Source organism: Mustela nivalis (assembly GCF_964662115.1).
Source record: "Mustela nivalis genome assembly, chromosome: 9".
Classification (NCBI taxonomy): domain Eukaryota; kingdom Metazoa; phylum Chordata; class Mammalia; order Carnivora; family Mustelidae; genus Mustela; species Mustela nivalis.
This window is the reverse complement of record NC_139028.1, coordinates 16,462,634-16,481,961: the sequence shown is the minus strand read 5'-3', so window position 1 is coordinate 16,481,961 and position 19,328 is coordinate 16,462,634. Positions and strand designations below refer to the sequence as shown.

The following is a 19,328-nucleotide window of genomic DNA, read 5'->3' as shown; positions in this document are numbered from 1 at the left end:
TGAGGAGAGGAAGAAAAGGGAAAACATGCTGCATTGGAATAAAAAACTGACAGCATCACTGAATAAAATCCTCAGAAGTCTCCTTGCTACCTTTGACTAGTGATGCGGAAACATACCTACCTGGTCAGGGGTGATCACCACAGAGAGAATAACCCCACCATCTTCTTCACTGGCTCCTGGTGCAGGAACAAACACAGGTTCCGACGGGTAAAAGCCATCTTCTCTCCAAACCTAGAAGTCCCCCCAAAAAAGTATTTGATAGAAAGTTAATTATGAGCAAGAAGGTTCCTTGGCGTTTGTCACTTCTAGCATGAATATGGGTCAGTACAGCATTCTAACAGTGAAAGAATCAGGCTCACTGAACTGGGGGGTGAGGGGTGTTTTTGCAGCTGCAGACTCTATCACCACCAAACACAATTTGTGCGATTACAATTTCCCATAGGCCTGAAATATAAGTGTCCCAATAACCTGAACCCCATGATTTCTCTAAAAATAACACCAAGCAGAGACTTGTTTTTCTGGGCTTGTGATTCATTTAAGATTCCCAAGACAACATATACCCCTTGCCTAGGTGATTCCATGGTTCTCAAACTTAATAAAAGTAAATGGCTGAGCTGCCTAAATATTAAAGAATCCCAAGAGCTACTTTAACAAAACAGAAACTAATTCAAAGTGCAGAACAGGTCTTTTAAAAATTCAGAGAGGAAGGGGCACCTGTGGGTCTCAGTCGGTTAAGCATCTACCTTTAGCTCAGGTAATGATCTCGGGGTCCTGGGTAGGGCTCTCTGCTCAGCAAGAGTCTGCTTCTCCCTCTCCCTCTCCCCCTCCCCAGCCCACTCAGGCTCTCTCAGTCTCTCTCAAATAAATATTTTTTTTAAAAAGAGTTCAGAAAGGGAAAAAGATTTTCATTACCATCAGTGTCTTATTCACCACATCGAGCTTGATCAGAGAATCCCCCACTAAATGCCGAAAGCCGCAGCCATAGAAGAAACGATACTTTTTGCCACTGAATTGGCCATAGTTGATCTGGGGAAATTCAACACCTCCTTCCTCCTCCAGATCCTCAGGATGTAGATTTTCATAAGAGCACCAAATCTAAAAGGGGTCCCAAAAAGATTTGAAGTAATTGCTTACTTTCTCACTTATTTTATGCAAGGTAGGTCAGTGAAGGTGCTGAGAGTTTGTGACAGGGCTTGGGAACTCAGACTCTAAGTCATTTTTTTCCCACTGTTCCTCTTTCCGTCATATGTATGAATGCATGAAAGATTATCAGGTTTGGGGGCACCTGGGTGGCTCAGTCAGTTAAGCATCTGACTCTTGATTTTGTCGCAGGTCATGATCTCAGGGTTGTGAGATTGAGCACTACGTCAGGCGCTGCAATGAGTGTGGAGCCTGCTTAAGATTCTCCCCAAGGGGAACCTCTTACACTGTTGGTGGAATGCAAATTGGTGCAACCACTCTAAGAAACAGTATGGCGGTTCCTCAAAAAGTTAAAAATAGAGCTTACACTATAACCCAGCAACTGTACTATTAGGTATTTATCCAAAGGATACAAACATAGTATGTACCCCTTCAAAGGGGTACATGCACTGCAATGTTTATAGCAACAATATCCACAACAGCCAAACTATGGAAAGAGCCAAGATGTCCATCAACAGGTGAACGGATGAAGAAGAATGTGGTAAATGTGTGTATGTGTGTGTGTGTGTGTGTGTGTGTGTATACAATGGAATATTATTTAGCCATCAAAAGAATGAAATCCTGCCATTACAATGATGCGGATGAAACTAGAGGGTATTAGGCTAAATGAAATAAGTCAGTCAGGGAAAGACAAATACTATATGATTTCACTCATATGTGGAATTTAAGAAACAAAACAGAGAGTCATAGGGGAAGGGAAGGAAAAATAAAATAAGATGAAATCAGAGAGGTAGAGCAGCCATATGAGTCTCTTAATTATAGGGAACAAACTGAAGGTTGCTGGTGGGGAGGTGAGTTGGGGGGATGGAGTAACTGGGTGATGGACATGAAGGGGGGCACATGATATAATGAGCACTGAGTGTTATATGCAATTGATAAATCCCTTATCTCTGAAACTAATATATGTTAACTTAAAAAAAGAAAGAAAGAAAGAAAGATTTCTATCCCTCTGCACCCCCCGTTTGCCCACATGCACTCTCTTTCTCAAAAAAAAAAAAAAATCATCAGGTTTTGTGACTAGGCTGTCAGATGGCATACAAGGGGGAAGTGGACTTTTTATTCTACTAAAGCTGAAACACTGAGAGCTACACAGTAACATGTGTAGGGTAAGTGCAAATTACCTAAAAGGTGAAGATAATCAATACCAATCTCAAATACTTAGACATGCCACAACATTAGAAAACTGCACCTATCTGTTTGAAAAGATAAAAGGAAAGGTAAACACAGTGCTCCCTCCCACTGTGACCTTACCCCGTTCTTACCCTGCAGTTCTTGTGACCTTACCCTGCTCAGCTGAATGGTTTCAGATTTACTGGGCACCAAACATTGTGGAGAACAGCCAAGGAATAAAGTAACAATTCAAAGTCCATCTAATGTCTTTCAAAGCATACCTTTCCATCAGCTTGTTTCACAGCACTAGCTGAAGAATAGGACAATGGGCTGAGGTTCTCTCCTTCAGGGTCATTCAAACTGACATGTAAGGGCAAAACAAACCGCCGAGGGAAAGATCTGCTTACTGAATTATAGACCTGTTTAGGAGAGACAAAGAAATAGATGAGAAAATGTCATTCATGGGATAACAGCACGTCCTAATAATTTATACCCAGTCAACTTTATTGGCATTCCTAAGTAATCGCATAAGTGATAAACTTTCATTTATTCATTTTTCCACAAATATCTGTTGAGTACCTATGATAGGCAAAGCACCATTTTAGACTCTGGGAATGCAACAGTGAACAAAGTCTTTGGCTTCATGGAACTCACATTCTAGTGGAGAATGGATGATAATAAATAAAAATTAAAATACATATTATTGAATTAGTGTCAAATAAACAAATGATTACATAGCCCAAGGTCTGGTAGTAATAAGTACCGGTAAGAAACATACTGCAGGGTGACAGAGTGCTTCCCTCTTCACGTTTAGTCATAATATATCTCTGCATGGAAAAGCATCAACTTAGTAGGACTGAGTTGCTAAAATGTGGCACATTCTCAAGAAAGTTCTGTTTTCACGATTGGTCCTTGGCTGACACCTGAGAACTGAGTCCTTGGAATGTTCTGTCTCCCAAGAGTGGTTCTGCATGCCTGAGGTCTTGAATCACACTGCACTAGTTTGTGCAGACAGTTTATAATAATAGTGTGATTTATAAGGAACACTGCTGGCCTGTGGGCGTATGGAGCTTTGCTAACTGAGGGTGTGTAGGGGCTTTGTGCCCATATGCTGATCCTCAGCAAAACCCTGGACAATCAGCTTCCCTGGCACGCAACATTTCACACAGGTTATCACAAGTAGTAGAGAAATCGGGCGTGTCCTGTGTGACTCCACTGGAAAGGACTTGGAAGGGCGTACTGGGCAGTTTTCTCTAGACTTCATCCCATGCACCTTTTCATTTGCTGATTTTTCTAAGCCTGTGAACCATCCCAGTGAATCATCAAACCAAAGGTGGCTCTGAGGACCCCCAACACAACCTCCCTGCAGAGGTCATGTTTAAGCTGGAGACTCTAACAAAATAAGTGGTTTTGTTTTTGTTTTTGTTTTTTTCCTGACAATGAGAATGCTTTATACATGTTTTCTTCTCTTGAAATACTGTAAGATGAGGGCAAACGGTGCCATTTCCCCTCACACACCTGGTCCATATCATCTCCATCTCACACAAGAGTATTTCTACGGAGTAAAGATTTAGTGCTATTTTTAAGCTTCACAAAGAGTTAGAGTTTTTAAAATTAATTTTAAATTTATTTAAACATTTTTTCCTTTTGTCGGGATGCCTGGGTTGGTTAATCAGCTGCCTTCGGCTCAGGTCATGATCCCAGCATCCTGGGATCGAGTCCTACATCTGGCTCCTTGCTCGGCGGGGAGCCTTCTTCTCCCTCTGTCTCTGCTGCCACTCGGCCTGCCTGTGCTCGCTCACTCTCTCTCTCTCTCTCTCCCTCTCTGGAAAATAAATAAATAAAATCTTTAAAAAAAATTTTTTTTCCCTTTTGTAAAACCACAGCTGAACAATAAGAGACTGCCAGTAATGGTGAATTAGGTAATGTGGATCAACTATCCCACTGAGAATAGCTAAAGAAGCTGAACAAATGTTTAGAACAGCTGTGCAAAGTCACTGGTGAGCTAAAAAGCCAGTGAAGATCATCAGTAGGGCAGAGATTTGGAGGGAGAAGGAAACCCACAGGTAACCAAGATATGGGGGAAATTTGTTCCCTCAGGATATCAGCTGCTTCCAGGAAAAAGGCAGCTGAAAGGTTGAGAAAATGAAAGAATTTTTTTTAATTAAACTTTTTAATCTTCAGATCACTGCAGATTGGCATGAAATAATACAGAAAAATAAACAACTGATTAAAAAATGGGCAAGAAAAAAAAATGGGCAAGAAACTAGAAGAAACATTTCGCCAAAAATATACAAATGGCCAGTAGGTACATGAAAAGATGCTAAACATCATTAGTCCTTAGAGAAATACAAATCAAAACTACAACGAGGGCACCTGGGTGGCTCAGTTGGTTAAGCAACTGCCTTCGGCTCAGGTCATGATCCTGGAGGCCTGGGATGGAGTCCCGCATCTGGCTCCCTGCTCGGCAGGGAGTCTGCTTCTCGCACTGACCTTTCTCCACTCATGCTCTCTTTCTCTCTCAAATAAATAAATAAATAATCTTAAATAAATAAATAACAATGAGATACTACTTCACACTCACTATGGCGGCTATTGTCAAAAACAAAACAAAACAAAAACAGAAACAAAAATGACAAGTGCTGGTAAAACTGTGAAGAAACTGGACCTCTGTGCAAGGCGTAGCTGCTGTGGACAATAGTCTGCAGTTCCTCAAAACAGTTAGATATAGAATTATCATAGGATCCAGCAACTCCACTTCAGGTATACAAAAAGAATTCGAAACAGGGACTCGAATAGATATTTGTATGCCAACGTTCACAACAACACTATTCACAATAGTCAAAAGGTGAAAAACAACCCAAATATCGACTAACAGATGAATTGATAAAGAAAATGTAATACAGATATACAAGGAAATACTTAACTTTTAACAGGAATGAGATTCTGATACATATTACAACATGGATGACCCTCGAAAGGATTACACTAAATAAAATAAGCCAACACACAAAAAATAAATCTTGTCTGATTCCATTCATATTAGGTACCCAGAGTAGGCAAATGCATAGAAACAGAAAGTAGAATAGAGGTTCCCAAAAGTCTGGAGAGAGGAGGGAATAGGGACTTGTTATTTAATGGATAGAGTTTCTGTTAGGGATTATGAAAAAGTCTGGAAATAGACAGTGGGTACGGCTGCACAATACTGTTCATGTACAAATGCCACTGAACACCTAAAAATGGTTGAAATGGTAATTTTTATGTTATGTATATTTTGTCACATGAAAAAGAAATAATGAGGAGCCTGGGTGGCTCAGTGGGTTAAAGCCTCTGCCTTCGGCTCAGGTCATGGTCTCAGGGTCCTGGGATCAAGCCCCGCATCAGGCTCTCTGCTCAGCGGGGAGCCTGCTTCCCCCTCTCTCTCTGCCTGCCTCTCTGACTACTTGTGATCTCTGTCTGTCAAATAAATAAATAAATAAAATCTTAAAAAAGAAAAAAGGAGAAAAAGAAATAATGCAGACAGATCACATGTATCCTTCATCCAGATTCACCAATGATAATATCTTGCATAACTACAGTACAATATCACAACTGGAAAAATTACATTGATATAATCCACCAATTTTATTCAGATTTCACCAGTTCAACACACACGTGTGTGTGTGTGTGTGTATTTAGTTCCATGCAATTTTATCATGTAAATGCACGTGATCGCCACCATACTCAAGATACAAAATCACCACCAAGATCCTTCATGCTACCTATTTTTAAAGATAATTTTTAAAGATCACTCCCCCACCACTTGACCCCAGTGGGTAGAGATTTTGACACTTTTGGCGAACTAGAGGGACAAAAGGAGGAGTTCAATGACTGCCAAAAAGGAGAAGTCCTGATAAACCCCTAGTTCTTTGGGTCAGGACCCCTTAAGTCAGCATCTAAGAGTAAGAATAAACAAGGAATAGTCCACCTCTTTCAGGGACTATACCCCGCTTCACAATATTTCAATCCCTGTAACTACACTGAAGGCTATCTGGAACTGATCATGAACTCTAGCAATCTGCCAGAAGCAAGTAAAATTTTCTCTGGAAGAACATAATACCATCCTGGATCTCAAAATAGCTCTACAATTTTTCAAACACAATATTCTGTATGCAATAAAAATAAGCGAGCACATGAAAAGATGAGAGAGCATGATTAAAAAACAAAACAAAACAAGATAACAAACAACAGAAACAAAGCCACAAGGGATCCAGATAATAGAAGCTATCAAACTTTAAGTATTCTGAATATGTTGGAGGAAATCCTCTTAAACTGAGCATGTAGCAGAGAACTAGAAATTGTAACAGAGAACTAAATTAAAATTCTAAAACTGAAAAATGCAAAGTGTTTAAGAACTTAATAGCAGGGTTTAATAGCAGAAAAGACAAAGCTGAAGAAAGAATGAACTGTAAGATAGATAAGAAAATATCCAAAACGAGATGCCTAGAGAGACACAAGGATGGTAAATACTAAACAGAACATAAGCAACAGATGGACAGAGTGAAAAGGAGTGACATATGTATACTGCAGTCCCAGGCAGAAGAGAAAGGATTTCCCAAATGTAATATTTGAAGAAATAATAGGTGACATTTTTAAAAACGAATGAAAGACATCAAGCCATAGATTCAAGTATTCCTAAAAACACCAACATAAAATAAACAAAAAGAAAGCCATATTAAGAGATACCAAAGGACTAACTACAGAAAATCAAAGAGAAGATTTTAAAATCAGAGGAGGAAAAATGATCAACTTCAAAGGAGCAAGGCTTAGACTGACTCCTAATTTCTCAATAGAAATCAGAATACAATCAAATATCTTTAAGTGTCAAAAGAAAATAACTAACAACTTAAAATTCTTTATCCAATGAAAACATCCTTCAAGAAAGAAGGTAAAATAAAGACTTTTTTTTAATGGGCAAAAATATAGATTTCATCAGCAGCGTATCTGAACTAAAGGAAATACTAAAAAAATATTCTTCTATCAGGAAAATGCTTCCACATGGAAGCTCACAAGACAGGGAAGAATTAAGAGCAATTGAAAGGTACAGAAGTGGGTAAATGGGTAGTATGGGGAACCATGATCACATAAAGCAATACTGCCTTGCAGGGTTTAATAGAGAGAAAAATAAAATATACAACAACAGTAGTGTATAAATTGGGAATATGGCTGAGGTACAGGGTCCAGAGTTCTTGGATTGTCTGCAATCCATTTCTTGGTTTTCTTTACTATACTTTTTATTTATTAGGTATTAAGTAAGTACTTCAAATTATTTTTAAGTATTAAATAAGTAAACGATAAAGCTGTGTCTTCAATGCTTCAAAAACCATTCTCCTTATCTGCCAAAGAAGCAAGAGAAACAGCTAATTCCAAAGCCAACCAGAACCTGACAAATCAGAGATGTTTACCTGATCAAGCCCTGCCCCAGCTTTCCTAAGATTCTGTAGTTGGTAAGCTTCCAGGGTTCTTCCATCATCTTGACAGCACAAATCAAGTACAACACAGCCCTGGTCCTCAAAGGCATTGATTTGATGAAAAGTAACAAAAGGTTTACTGTAGTACATTCCTGGAAGCAGCTGCAGGGAAAATACAAACAGTGAAAAAGATAGATAGATAGATAGATAGATAGATAGATAGATCGATCGATCCATAGATATCTAGATAGATAGATAGATAGATCTATATATATATATATTTTTAGGGGACAGATCCACAAAGTTTAAATTAAAAAGATTCCCTCCCCTTTAAATGACAGGCCTAGTAAGTGTAAAAAGTAGAATTTGGAATGTAGAAAGACATTTTGATTTAAGCATCCTTGTTTAGCTGTCACGTCGCATATTAAACAATGAACTGGGCTATCTGATACAAACCAATCAACGGTTACAACAAACTTAAAAGTCCTGATGAAGTATGGCCCAATGTTTTGAGGGATAAATAAATCCTAGAGCCTATCTTGTATGATTAAATAGAAAATACTGCTACTAATTAGCTTATGATGAACGCTTTGAAAAAATGCACTCATTACCAAAAGTAGGACTGTTGTAATGAAATTAGGGTACAATAAATTTAGGATATTATCTCTTTAAAAAGACTAAAAGAAGGCAAATATAATAGAACTACTAACCAGAAGTATAGAAAGGCATTTAACCAACACGTCTTGGACTTTGGTAGGATTATCACATTTACATATCAAGAAGCCACAGAAGTAAGCAATTAAAGTAACAGTGCAAAAGTTACAGGACCTCTGCATGAACAACATTCTCCTTAGCAAATACTACGATATGGAAAAATCCATGCTAAAATGCAAAGGTTTCCTACATGCCACTTTAGTTAAGGCAGAGAATTAAAAGTGTAAAACCATTTCTTACAACTTGCTAATATGCAGAACTCACTGTATTAACTAATAAGTGAGCTAGCCATACCTACTCTACGGAAGAAGGTAATATCCTTGATTAAGAGAGTCTTGCACAAGCAATGCCCAGGGAAGGTAAAAATCAACCACAGGAAAATGTGTCTTTATTCATCATTTTCATGATGAATATACTCAAAATACTCCACCTGTCCAGTGTTCTTATCCACCACATGAAACCGTGTATTATACTGGGGTTCCCAGCTTATTCCATCTGAAAAGGCCATTCCCCGAATTCTAGAAGTGATCATTTTCCACAGATTCATCTTTAGAGGCTGTTCAATGAAGATTATATAGTTCCTTGTCATTCCTAAAAGGTTCCAGCAAATAATAAAATGTTATCTGGCAATTAAGAGTTCTCTGAAATGTGACAGTTACGGGGACTTATCTGATGTCTGGACATAGTACTGCTGATCTAAACAAAAGCCAGCCAGAAATAATCCTTCACTATTTCCCAGCTTTGCTTTACATATTTCCTGTTCCTACATAAAAAGGGGAAATATTTAGAACAGCTTGGGGTGAATGCCCTCAGCTTGCTTTTTATCTTTCCTGTTTTTCTTTTCAAATTATTTTGGAATAAAGTAAAGAAGCATAATATTAAAGCGTCATTTGTGATCGAAGTGTTTATTCTGTATTCCATTTGCTATTTATACTGAAGGTAAGGATTCAGGAGGAGACTGGCTATAAAAGTTTAGAATGTAGAAAATAAATATTCCAAGAAAGAGCTAAAGCAGTGGAACAGAATAAAAATTTCTCCCAAGAAATATAATCAAGACTTTTTCATGGATGATTATTACCTGTGGCTTAAAGTTACCTAAATTTTGAATTCTGTCAATTTTTTATGGTCAAATGATTTTTCTTAAATTAAGACTTTACCTTTTTTAGAGTAGTTTTAGTTTTGTAACAAAATTAAAGGGGGGGCGCCTGGGTGGCTCAGTGGGTTAAAGCCTCTGCCTTTGGCTCAGGTCATGATCCCAGGGTCCTGGGATTGAGCCCGCATCGGGCTCTCTGCTCCGCAGAGAGCCTGCTTCCTCCCCTCTCTCTCTGCCTGCCTCTCTGCCTGCTTGTGATCTCTGTCTGTCAAATAAATAAATAAAATCTTAAAAAAAAAAATTAAAGGGAAGGTACAGAGGCTTGTCATATACCCTCTGTCCCCAGACATGCAGAGCCTCCCTACTATCGACACCCCCAACAGAATGGTTGGTACATTTGTTACATCTGATGAACCCATAAGGACACATCAGAAACACTCAAAGCCCATAGTTTACATTATGGTTCACTCTTGACGTTGTCAATTTTTAAATAATTGCTGTATTAAAATAAATATGTCTTTTTAAGCAGTCATTTGCCCAGGATAAGAAGTATGCGACTAAACAGAATAAACTTCACTGGCATTAAAATGCAGCCTTGGTCTCATTATCAGCATACTTTGAGAAGCCATATAGACATAGTATTTGCCCAAAACAGTTCTGCTACACCAACATTAAGGCAGATGCCACTGTAATTTACCTTATCTCTGGCCTTACCAAAGCTATGGTAGTAAGAAGGTTTCATCCTTTCTGCGGAGGCAATAGAGCATATCACCTGGGCTCCGTGGAGTGTCTCCCCAAGATCCACCTTCTCTGGAGGAACCCGAATAACATTATAGCAAGAACCTGGAAAACAGAATCCTGTCTTGTTTTACACACATTCTAGAATAAAAGACAACCCTCGAGCTCATGGACTACACAAAAGCAGTTAAGAGATTTATACAACATATGCCTCATATCCATACTTCATAAAAGGTTATTTCAAACAAAGTCTTGGATTAAAAAAAATACTAATTTTATGAAAGTCACATCAGGGAATGTTTTAAAGCAATACACACAAAGTAATCAACCAACAGTTTATTGCATTTTTTTTTCATGATTAGTAGCTATGTTTATTGCATTTTAATGCTCTCAAAAGGTTACCCTCTCACTCCCTGAAGATGAACTCATTCTCTACAGCAAAAGATTAGGTACCAGCCAGGAATCCTCAAATTTTACTTGTCCCCTCCCCACTCCCCCATCGCTACAACCACAGTCTCCATGTGCCCTTACACCCCCTTCTTCTCTCCAGTCCTCTGGATCCCTGGGGTCTCTCCAAGTCCCGTCTCATGCTTTCTCATCAATGCATTCATGCAATCGTTCATCTTACTGCTTCATCAAGAATCAGCTCAGGCAACCACTCCTCAAGCAGCACTCCAAGTCTTCCCCACCCCAAAGGTATTTGGTGCCCCTCCTCTATGCCCTGATTATATCCTATACGGTTACAGTACTTATCTTACTGAACTATAATTTTGTGCTTGTTTATCTCCTTTCTAGTACACTGGTGAGTTCTTCAAGGGCAGAAATGGATTCCTCTTTGCAACCTCAGTACCAAGCAAGGACTTAGCATTCAATAGACACAGTACAAATAGCTATTGACAGGTTAATTAACAACATTTTTTAAAGTAATTCAATGAATAAACAAATACTGAGATCACCTCAAATTATATTTCTGGTATTAAAATTGCCAATGCTGGTCCTAAAAAACTGGATCGATAGCCTACAGAATTTTGCAATCGCTGAGCTTCTTTTGAAACAAAATAACGATACAGTTCTCTACTCATTTGTTCAGCAACAACCTACTGAGTGCCAGCTACATTCCAGGCACTCTTATGAGTGTCCTAAGTTTATCTTCCAGACAGTTCTATACAGCAGTGTGCAAATATACAAAAGGCTCTTATCTGATGAAGCCCAAATAAAGCATTCATAAGTAAAAATATAAAGTATGAGATGATGATAAGAACTACAAGGAAAAATAAAACAAGGAACTGGGATCAGGAGTAAGATGGAGGCCACTCTTTGCAATTTTCGATATGGTGATCTGAGAAGGCTTCACCAAGAAGGTGGCATTTGAGGAAGACCAGGAGGAGGTGAGAAAGAGAGCCTTGAGGACACCTAGAGAATCACATTCCAGGCAGAAGGAAGAGTAAATGCAAAGATTCTCAGCCAAAAGTAAGGCTGGAGTGTTCAAATAACAGTAGGGAGGCCAGTGTGGCCCTGTTATAGTAAACAAGGAGAAGAATCTAAGGAGACAAGGTGGATGGGTTAAAAGGATAACTAGCTGATATGCTGAGCGTGAGCTGACGCAGGACAGAAGCACGGAGACCAGTTAAGAAACTGTTGGGGTCGATTCCACGTTAAAACATGTTAACCCCTTGGGGCCTGCCTGGGCCTACTTAGCCCTAGTGACTCCATTTTACCTCGGTAGACATTTTGTTGTTTAATAAATGCCTCAACAGGGGCGCCTGGGTGGCTCAGTGGTTAAGCCGCTGCCTTCGGCTCAGGTCATGATCTCAGGGTCCTGGGATCGAGTCCCGCATCGGGCTCTTTGCTCGGCAGGGAGCCTGCTTCCTCCTCTCTCTCTCTCTCTCTGCCTGCCTCTCTGCCTACTTGTGATTTCTCTGTCAAATAAATAAATAAAATCTTTAAAAAAAAAATAAAAAAAATAAATGCCTCAACAGTTATTGATATTAGTTCCAGGTAACTGTTACTAAAACACACACCTAAGACAAAACCATTTTGTTTATATCGGTTCCAGGTAATTATTACTAAAACACATACCTAAAACAAGGCCATTTTGTTGTTTAATAAACGCCTCAACAGTTACTAGTATCAGTTCCAGGTAACCGTTACTAAAACACACAGGTAGGAGACATCCAATCAGCCAAACCCACATACGTAGAGGTCTGCAATTGTGCTCTATAAAAACTAGCCTGTAACACCAAGGGGCGTCGCTCTCTTCGGAGGTGGCCCTGGCTGTCTAGAAGTCTAACTTCTAATGCTTGACATACAATAAGGCTTTGCGTAACTTTGTCTCAGTCTCGTTCCTTTGATAACGGACCCAACAAAGCTGTTACAACAATTCACATGAGAGAGGATGGTGGGCTCACACCAGAGTGCCAACAGCAGAGGTCATATGAAGTGGCTGGATTTTTTATTTATTTTGAAGGCACTGCTGCAATTGCTTTTTGACCAACTAGATATGGATGTGAGAGAGACAGGTAGGAAGGGTGATTCCAAAATTATCCTGAGCAACTGGAAGGATGAAGAATCAACTGAGATGGGGAATACTTTAAGCAGAAAAAAATCTAGGGAAGAAGTTCAGAAGTTTGGTTTTTAGATAAATTAATTTTGTAATGCCTATTAGACATCTTGTTTAAAACACCAAGTAAGCAACTGGATATAAAATACTGGAGAGGTGTGAGTCGGGGATATAGGTATGTTCTGAGCACTCATGATATATAAACAGTGATGAGCTATAAAAGTGATAAAAGACAAGCTCTACAGTTCAAGAGTATCAGAATACCGGGGCGCCTGGGTGGCTCAGTGGGTTAAGCCTCTGCCTTCAGCTCAGGTCATGATCCCAGGGTCCTGGGATCGAGCCCCACATTGGGCTCTCTGCTCAGCAGGGATCCTGTTTCCCCCTCTGTCCATGCCTGCCTCTCTGCTCCCTTGTGATCTCTGTCTGTCAAATAAAAAAATCTTTAAAAAAAAAAAAAAAAGGGATAAAAGACAAGCTCTACAGTTCAAGAGTATCAGAATACCATCTAACTGATTACATATATTTAATTAGTACTAAAAACTAGCTGGATTGATTAATGTTTAAAGGATTCTTGTTCATTTTTAAAAGTCCTTTAAAAATATATGGAAAGGCTAAAACAATTAAAAGCTTTTTACTTCTTAACCATAGAAATTACTGGCAAGCACTTTACTATGAGAATAACTACATTTCCTCCAAATACAACTTAGGTATTGAAGTTCCCTGCAGGTACATGTACATTTGAGTTCCAGTTCAAAAACTCCTCACTGGACTAAATCATCAAGTAAAAAGGAGGAGGAGGAGAGAGAAGAGGAAAGAAAATTCAGTTTCAGTTGAGGTTAGGAGATGGTAAAGAGAAGAGCTGCCCATCTCAGAAGCTGGATTAAGTGACAAGACTCAATTCACTAAATTTAACCACTCTTAGTTAATGAACTGTTCTAACCACAAGCTGTGAAGCCCTAAGCAAGGCAGACAGATACCCAGGAAACATCCTCTGCAAAGGAAAGCCCACAAAAATTACCTCCCCAATACCGTGAATCTAACTCTGGAAGACTCTTCAGGACTTTGTGTAATAGCAAATTGAGGCAAAGTAACAAGATAGCCTCTGATGACTGGGGGCAAGTTTTCTCAAAGATCCAGGAGTCACTTACACCAAAATCACCTGAGACCTTGCTTACAGGCTCCAAGATTAGGCATAAGGGGGTGGTTAAAATGCAGATTCTTGGCCCCAGTTCAGGTCTACTGAACCAAAATCTCTGAAGATAAATCCCAGTAATCTATATTGCTAGAAGTGTTCCAGAACATTCTTAGCCACACTAAAGGCTAAGAACCACTGGTCTCATGACTACTTATTTTAGAATATGTAATTCAGAATGGTAAGTTTTTATCATATTATGAACTAGTTACAAAGTTATCTACTTGATTAATAGAGTCAATTTATTATGAAATATATTTTTTGTCAACCATATTAACAAGTAAATAGTTTTTAAAAAGATAGGTACACCTACTTAGGAGAATTCTATGCAGCCGGTTCGGCAAAATGTTTCTTGACACAAGAAATAATTAACTATAGTATCTTAATACGTTGCTAAGGGAAGAAAAAACAGACCAAAAAAGTATAGAGAGCAGACACAATTTTAAATAGGAATCTTTTTTTAATGATCAAAATAGATGGATGGACAAAAAAAACCTGCTGAGTCAGTTTACCCATTTGCTGAAACATTTTACCTAAAAGGGTGTTTGCTGTGTACTATAACAGCTTTAAAGGATAAAACCCTATCCTAGATCAGGTAAGAAAGATGAGAGAGAAACCTGAGTGACAAAGTTTCAGGGTACCTTGAGCCAGTAAAAAACAAACCTGCAGTATTCATTATAACATTCATCACATGTGTAAATACGAGAGGTAGAGACCAACAACCTGCAGAAAGCCAACACTCACTCACCAAAACTATAAATTAACCTACAAAAAGTTAAACTCTACAGAGGTTTCACAGGTTATAGATGATAGATTGACAGCTAAGATAGACAAAAATATCTAACACCTACCCATTTCTCTTCTGTTTTTTCGAGATTTTATTTATTTATTTGAGAGAGAGAGAGAGCATGGGAGGGAAGAGGGTCAGAGGAGAAAAAGACTCCTCACTGAGCAGGGAGCTTGATGCAGGACTTGATCCTAAGACTCTGGGATCATGACCTCTGAGCCAAAGGCAGTTGCTCAGCCAACTGAGCACCCAGGCACCTGACCCATTTCTTTTCAAACAGAGAGACACGTACTCAGGTTACAGGAACATGAATTTGCATGCTCTGAGAGTCTAACGTACTCATTAATGAATAATTACTAATATGGTCTATCAAAGTGACTTTGGGTGCGATTCATGCTCAAGACTCATCTTACACAAATAGAAGCTTGCCTAAGCAAGTATCCTAAAACTTCTCAAGGTTTACAGCCATTGTCTATATAATGGGGGCGATAATAGTACCTTTCTCGGAGAGTTGTTGTAAGGATTAAATGACAAGATATATGGAAAAATGCTTAACACCAACATACACTAGATATTCACACTCAATAAATGTTAGCTATCGTTATTAGCTATTAGAACGTTCTGGGGCAGATTGGTAGGCAACTGGAAAATATGTGGATGATGAGTAAAGAGATGTGATATAAACAGTTGGAAATGCAACCACACTATAACCTTAACCTACTCCATAGTGTGTTACTCTCATGATAAAAATAAATTCCTTCCCATGTAATAAACAATGTACCTTCCCCATATCTCTTTGCTGCAGCATTCTGTATTTTTTTGTACTTACAATATCATTCTTTTAAGAAATTCAAGTTTGAGAAATACATACTGGAAATCCCTACAATGCCTGTGAGATGAAAAGCACAATAGAACATACAAACGTAAGTTGTGCTGAAAAGGTCAAACAGCAAATCAGTTGCTAAGCTTATGTGCACAAGGACCACAGAACACCGTAAATTATAGACTTTAAGCTCAGTTATACCAGTTTGGAGATTTCTTTCTGAACCTTTCAAACTAAGTTCCTATAGGCTCATAGATTTAACCATAATGAAACCCTGGGAAGATAGTTGACTTCTAATTATTTTTAAAAAGGCCTCTGTTCCAACTTTACCATGCAGCCCATATGAGTTCCCCATGTTGTATGCTGTTCCATCTGGGTCATAATGAGGATGTGCAGTTGCTCCATTCACAGCAATAAATTTGCTCCAGTCTACCTGCAAATTTAAGACCATCAGGACTTTTAAATGTTACATAAGCAGATCTCTACTTAGACCCATAGGCAATAAGAATGTGCCAAATATTTTAAAAATGGAATAGGAAAACTATAATTTAATCCCTAATATCTCACCTCTAAGAAATCAAAATTATTTTTCCTATTAAAGAAACTAAGTAATAAACAAAAAAACTCCACCACCAACAACAAATGGACAAATAAGATTATCCAATATGAATTTTTTCATCAAGATCATAGGGAAGTACAAAAAACAAGAATTAGGGGCACCTGCGTGGTTCAGTGGGTTAAAGCCTCTGCTTTCGGCTCAGGTCATGATCCCAGGCTCCTGGGATAGAGGCCCCCCCACCCCCGCATAGAGCTCTCTGCTCAGCAGGGTGCCTGCCTCCCCTTCTTTGTCTGCCTCTCTGCCTACTTGTGATTTCTCTGTCAAATAAATAAATAAAATCTTTTTAAAAAATAAGAATTAACACAGACCTGTATCCCTGGGACTAATAATACATTATATGATTATAAAAAATTAAAAAATATATATAAAATGAAAAAAATTGAAGATCTCTATGAACCAGGAAAAAAAAAGAATTAAAATTAAAATTCTGGTCCAATTTTTATTTACCTTTTTTTTTTTAAGATTTTATTTATTTATTTGTCAGAGAGCAAGAGAGAGAGCACAAGCAGACAGAGTGGCAGGCAGAGGCAGAGAGAGAAGCAGGCTTCCACTGAGCAAGGAACTTGATTCGGGACTTGATCCCAGGACCCTGGGATCATGATCTGAGCCGAAAGCAACGGCTTAATCAACTGAGGCACCCAGGTGTCCCCAAAATTTCATTTACTTTTAATTAAAGTGCTAAGTGAATGCAGCATGGGTCTAGACAATCTCTAGTCCAACTCTACCTATAGCTAGGAAGAACATGAAATGGCCAGAGTAAATATGTACTATTCTATCTCTCCTTTACCATAGTCTTCAGATATTAGGATTAAGGAAGTAGTAGTCTAGAATTGTCTCTCTTTTTTAAAGAGTTTATTTATTTTTGAAGGGGAGGCAGAGAGAGAAAAAGAGAATCCTGAAGCAGACTCCCTACTGAGCACGAAGACAGACAGGGGGCAGGAAGAGCCAGCTGCTTAACTGCCTGAGCCACCCAGGCACCCCTTCAATTTCTTCTTCAGATATATACTACTCTAAAAAGCATTCTGAAGAAAAGAAATTTTAGGGTCTATTTTATTCATTTTTTTAGCCTTTATTTTACCTTTTCTGTTTTTTCCAGAGTTTCAATGTCCACTTTATTCATAAAGTTGGTCTCAGTGCTAACATAGTAGTCACCCTTGTACCGCACATAGTTGACACTGGTATTGTCAGTTATTGCTGAAACCAAACCCCAGAGTTAAACACCACAAGGCACTGTAGCACACAGAGCAAAAGCACAGTTTAAATATGCTCTCATACCAAAAATATATATATATATATCTATTTCAATGTATGTATTTATATAGACTGAATCAAATCATAACTAAATAATCATCATTATCACCCACAAATTCTGGGTATGGTAAAGGCTGCTTACCAGGCAGCTCAAACTTTGACATGAAACGTTCAAAAACATTCTTGCATGGATCAGGGAGAGCCAGCGTGCCAAATTCTGAGATCACAATTCGGTCATGAACACTATTGGTCTTGTATGTATCACTCTGCAGGAACTTGCTTCTGTAGGTCACCATGCCCTTCTCCATCTTGAACTGGTGAAGCAAAGCCATTCCATCAAACCAGTGATTGTACCTTCGAACAGGAGCAAAAGGAGAAAAACAAATATCAGTAAGAAAAACACAGGGAGGGGTGCCTGGGTGGCTCAGTGGGTTAAAGCCTCTGCCTTTGGCTCAGGTCAAGATCCCAGGGTCCTGGGATCGAGCCCCACACTGGGCTCTCTGCTCAGCAGGGAGCCTGCTTCCTCCTCTCTCTCTGCCTGCCTCCCTGCCTACTTGTGATCTCTCTCTGTCAAATAAATAAAATCTTTTAAAAAAAGAAAAAGAAAAACACAGGGAGGGGTGCCTGGGTGGCTCAGTGGGTTAAGTCTCTGCCCTCGGCCCAGGTCATGATCTCAGGATCCTGGGATGGAGTCCCACATCGGGCTTTCTACTCAGCAGGGAGCCTGCCTCCCTCTCTCTCTGCCTGCCTCTCTTCCTACTTGTGATCTCTCTGTCAAATAAATAAATAAAATCTTAAAAAAAAATTTCACACTTAGAAGGTTAAAAAAAACCTCCAAATTAGTGATATCTAAGATAATTCTGATTTTTACCCTATAGCCAAGAGAATAATGTGCAAGGATATGGAATACTTGACATTTTCTCAATTCAAATGGGTCCTAAGATTTTAGAAATAGTTATCTTCATATCTTATATTTTCCCTTTAAAATTCTTCAATTTATCAGAATTATGCTAAAGTAATCAAGATGACTGTCCTTACGGGATAATCATTTTCGTACATATGGTTACAGTAGAAATGATCTACTGAAATGCCAGAATATCAAAAAACTACAGGGAAAAGTTGGCGACTTTGCTTTTTAAAGGGTTACACATCATACAGTCTTTTCACTCATGTGCCTGACAGACTTCAGCACAGATAAGCAAGGCTAACAACACTGCATTAAGGCAATGGTCCCGAAAGCCGGGAATCAGAGATATTCATATACACCCCTGTTTATAGCACCATTATTTACAATAACCAAAAAATAAGCAATCCAGTGTCCATAAAAAAGGAAGGAAATTCTGTCACATGTTACAAGAGAAGAATTTTGAGGACATTTTTATAAATGAAATAATCCAGTCTCTCTCTCTCTCTCTCTCTCTCTCTCTCTCTCTCACACACACACACACACACACACACACACACACACACAAAGGTATAGTTTTGGTTTTGCAGGAAGAAAAAGTTCTAAAGATCTTTTTCACTATGTGAATAAACTTAACACTAATCTTTACCCCTAAAAATGGCTAAGATGGAAAATTTGATGTTATATGGTTTTTTTTTAAAAGATTTTATTTATATATGGGGGGGGCACAGCATGAGTGGTGTGAGGAACAGAGGGAGAGAAAGAAGCAAGCTACGCTGAACACAGAGCCCAAAGCAGGGCTCGGTTCCAGGGCCCTGAGATCATGACCTGAACCAAAACCAGATGCTTAACTGACTGAAAAAAACTGTTATGTTTTTATCACAATA

The 19,328-nt window shown here is 38.8% G+C and overlaps 1 protein-coding gene across 9 annotated transcripts in view; it reads right to left on the bottom strand.

Moving 5' to 3' along the window:
• Nucleotides 1–19,328, bottom strand: part of LOC309841419 (carotenoid-cleaving dioxygenase, mitochondrial) — a 107,705-nt gene that overhangs the window by 1,345 nt on the left and 87,032 nt on the right. For all 9 annotated transcript variants that reach the window (XM_082684344.1, XM_082684349.1, XM_082684351.1 and 6 more), the window contains 9 exons: nucleotides 17,680–17,891; nucleotides 17,365–17,480; nucleotides 15,998–16,100; nucleotides 10,282–10,410; nucleotides 8,905–9,065; nucleotides 7,755–7,922; nucleotides 2,592–2,729; nucleotides 913–1,095; nucleotides 121–231 (listed from right to left, as the gene is read on the bottom strand). In XM_082684344.1, coding sequence (XP_082540470.1) covers nucleotides 121–231; nucleotides 913–1,095; nucleotides 2,592–2,729; nucleotides 7,755–7,922; nucleotides 8,905–9,065; nucleotides 10,282–10,410; nucleotides 15,998–16,100; nucleotides 17,365–17,480; nucleotides 17,680–17,891 — 1,321 coding nt within the window. The remainder of the gene's footprint in view (nucleotides 1–120; nucleotides 232–912; nucleotides 1,096–2,591; nucleotides 2,730–7,754; nucleotides 7,923–8,904; nucleotides 9,066–10,281; nucleotides 10,411–15,997; nucleotides 16,101–17,364; nucleotides 17,481–17,679; nucleotides 17,892–19,328) is intronic.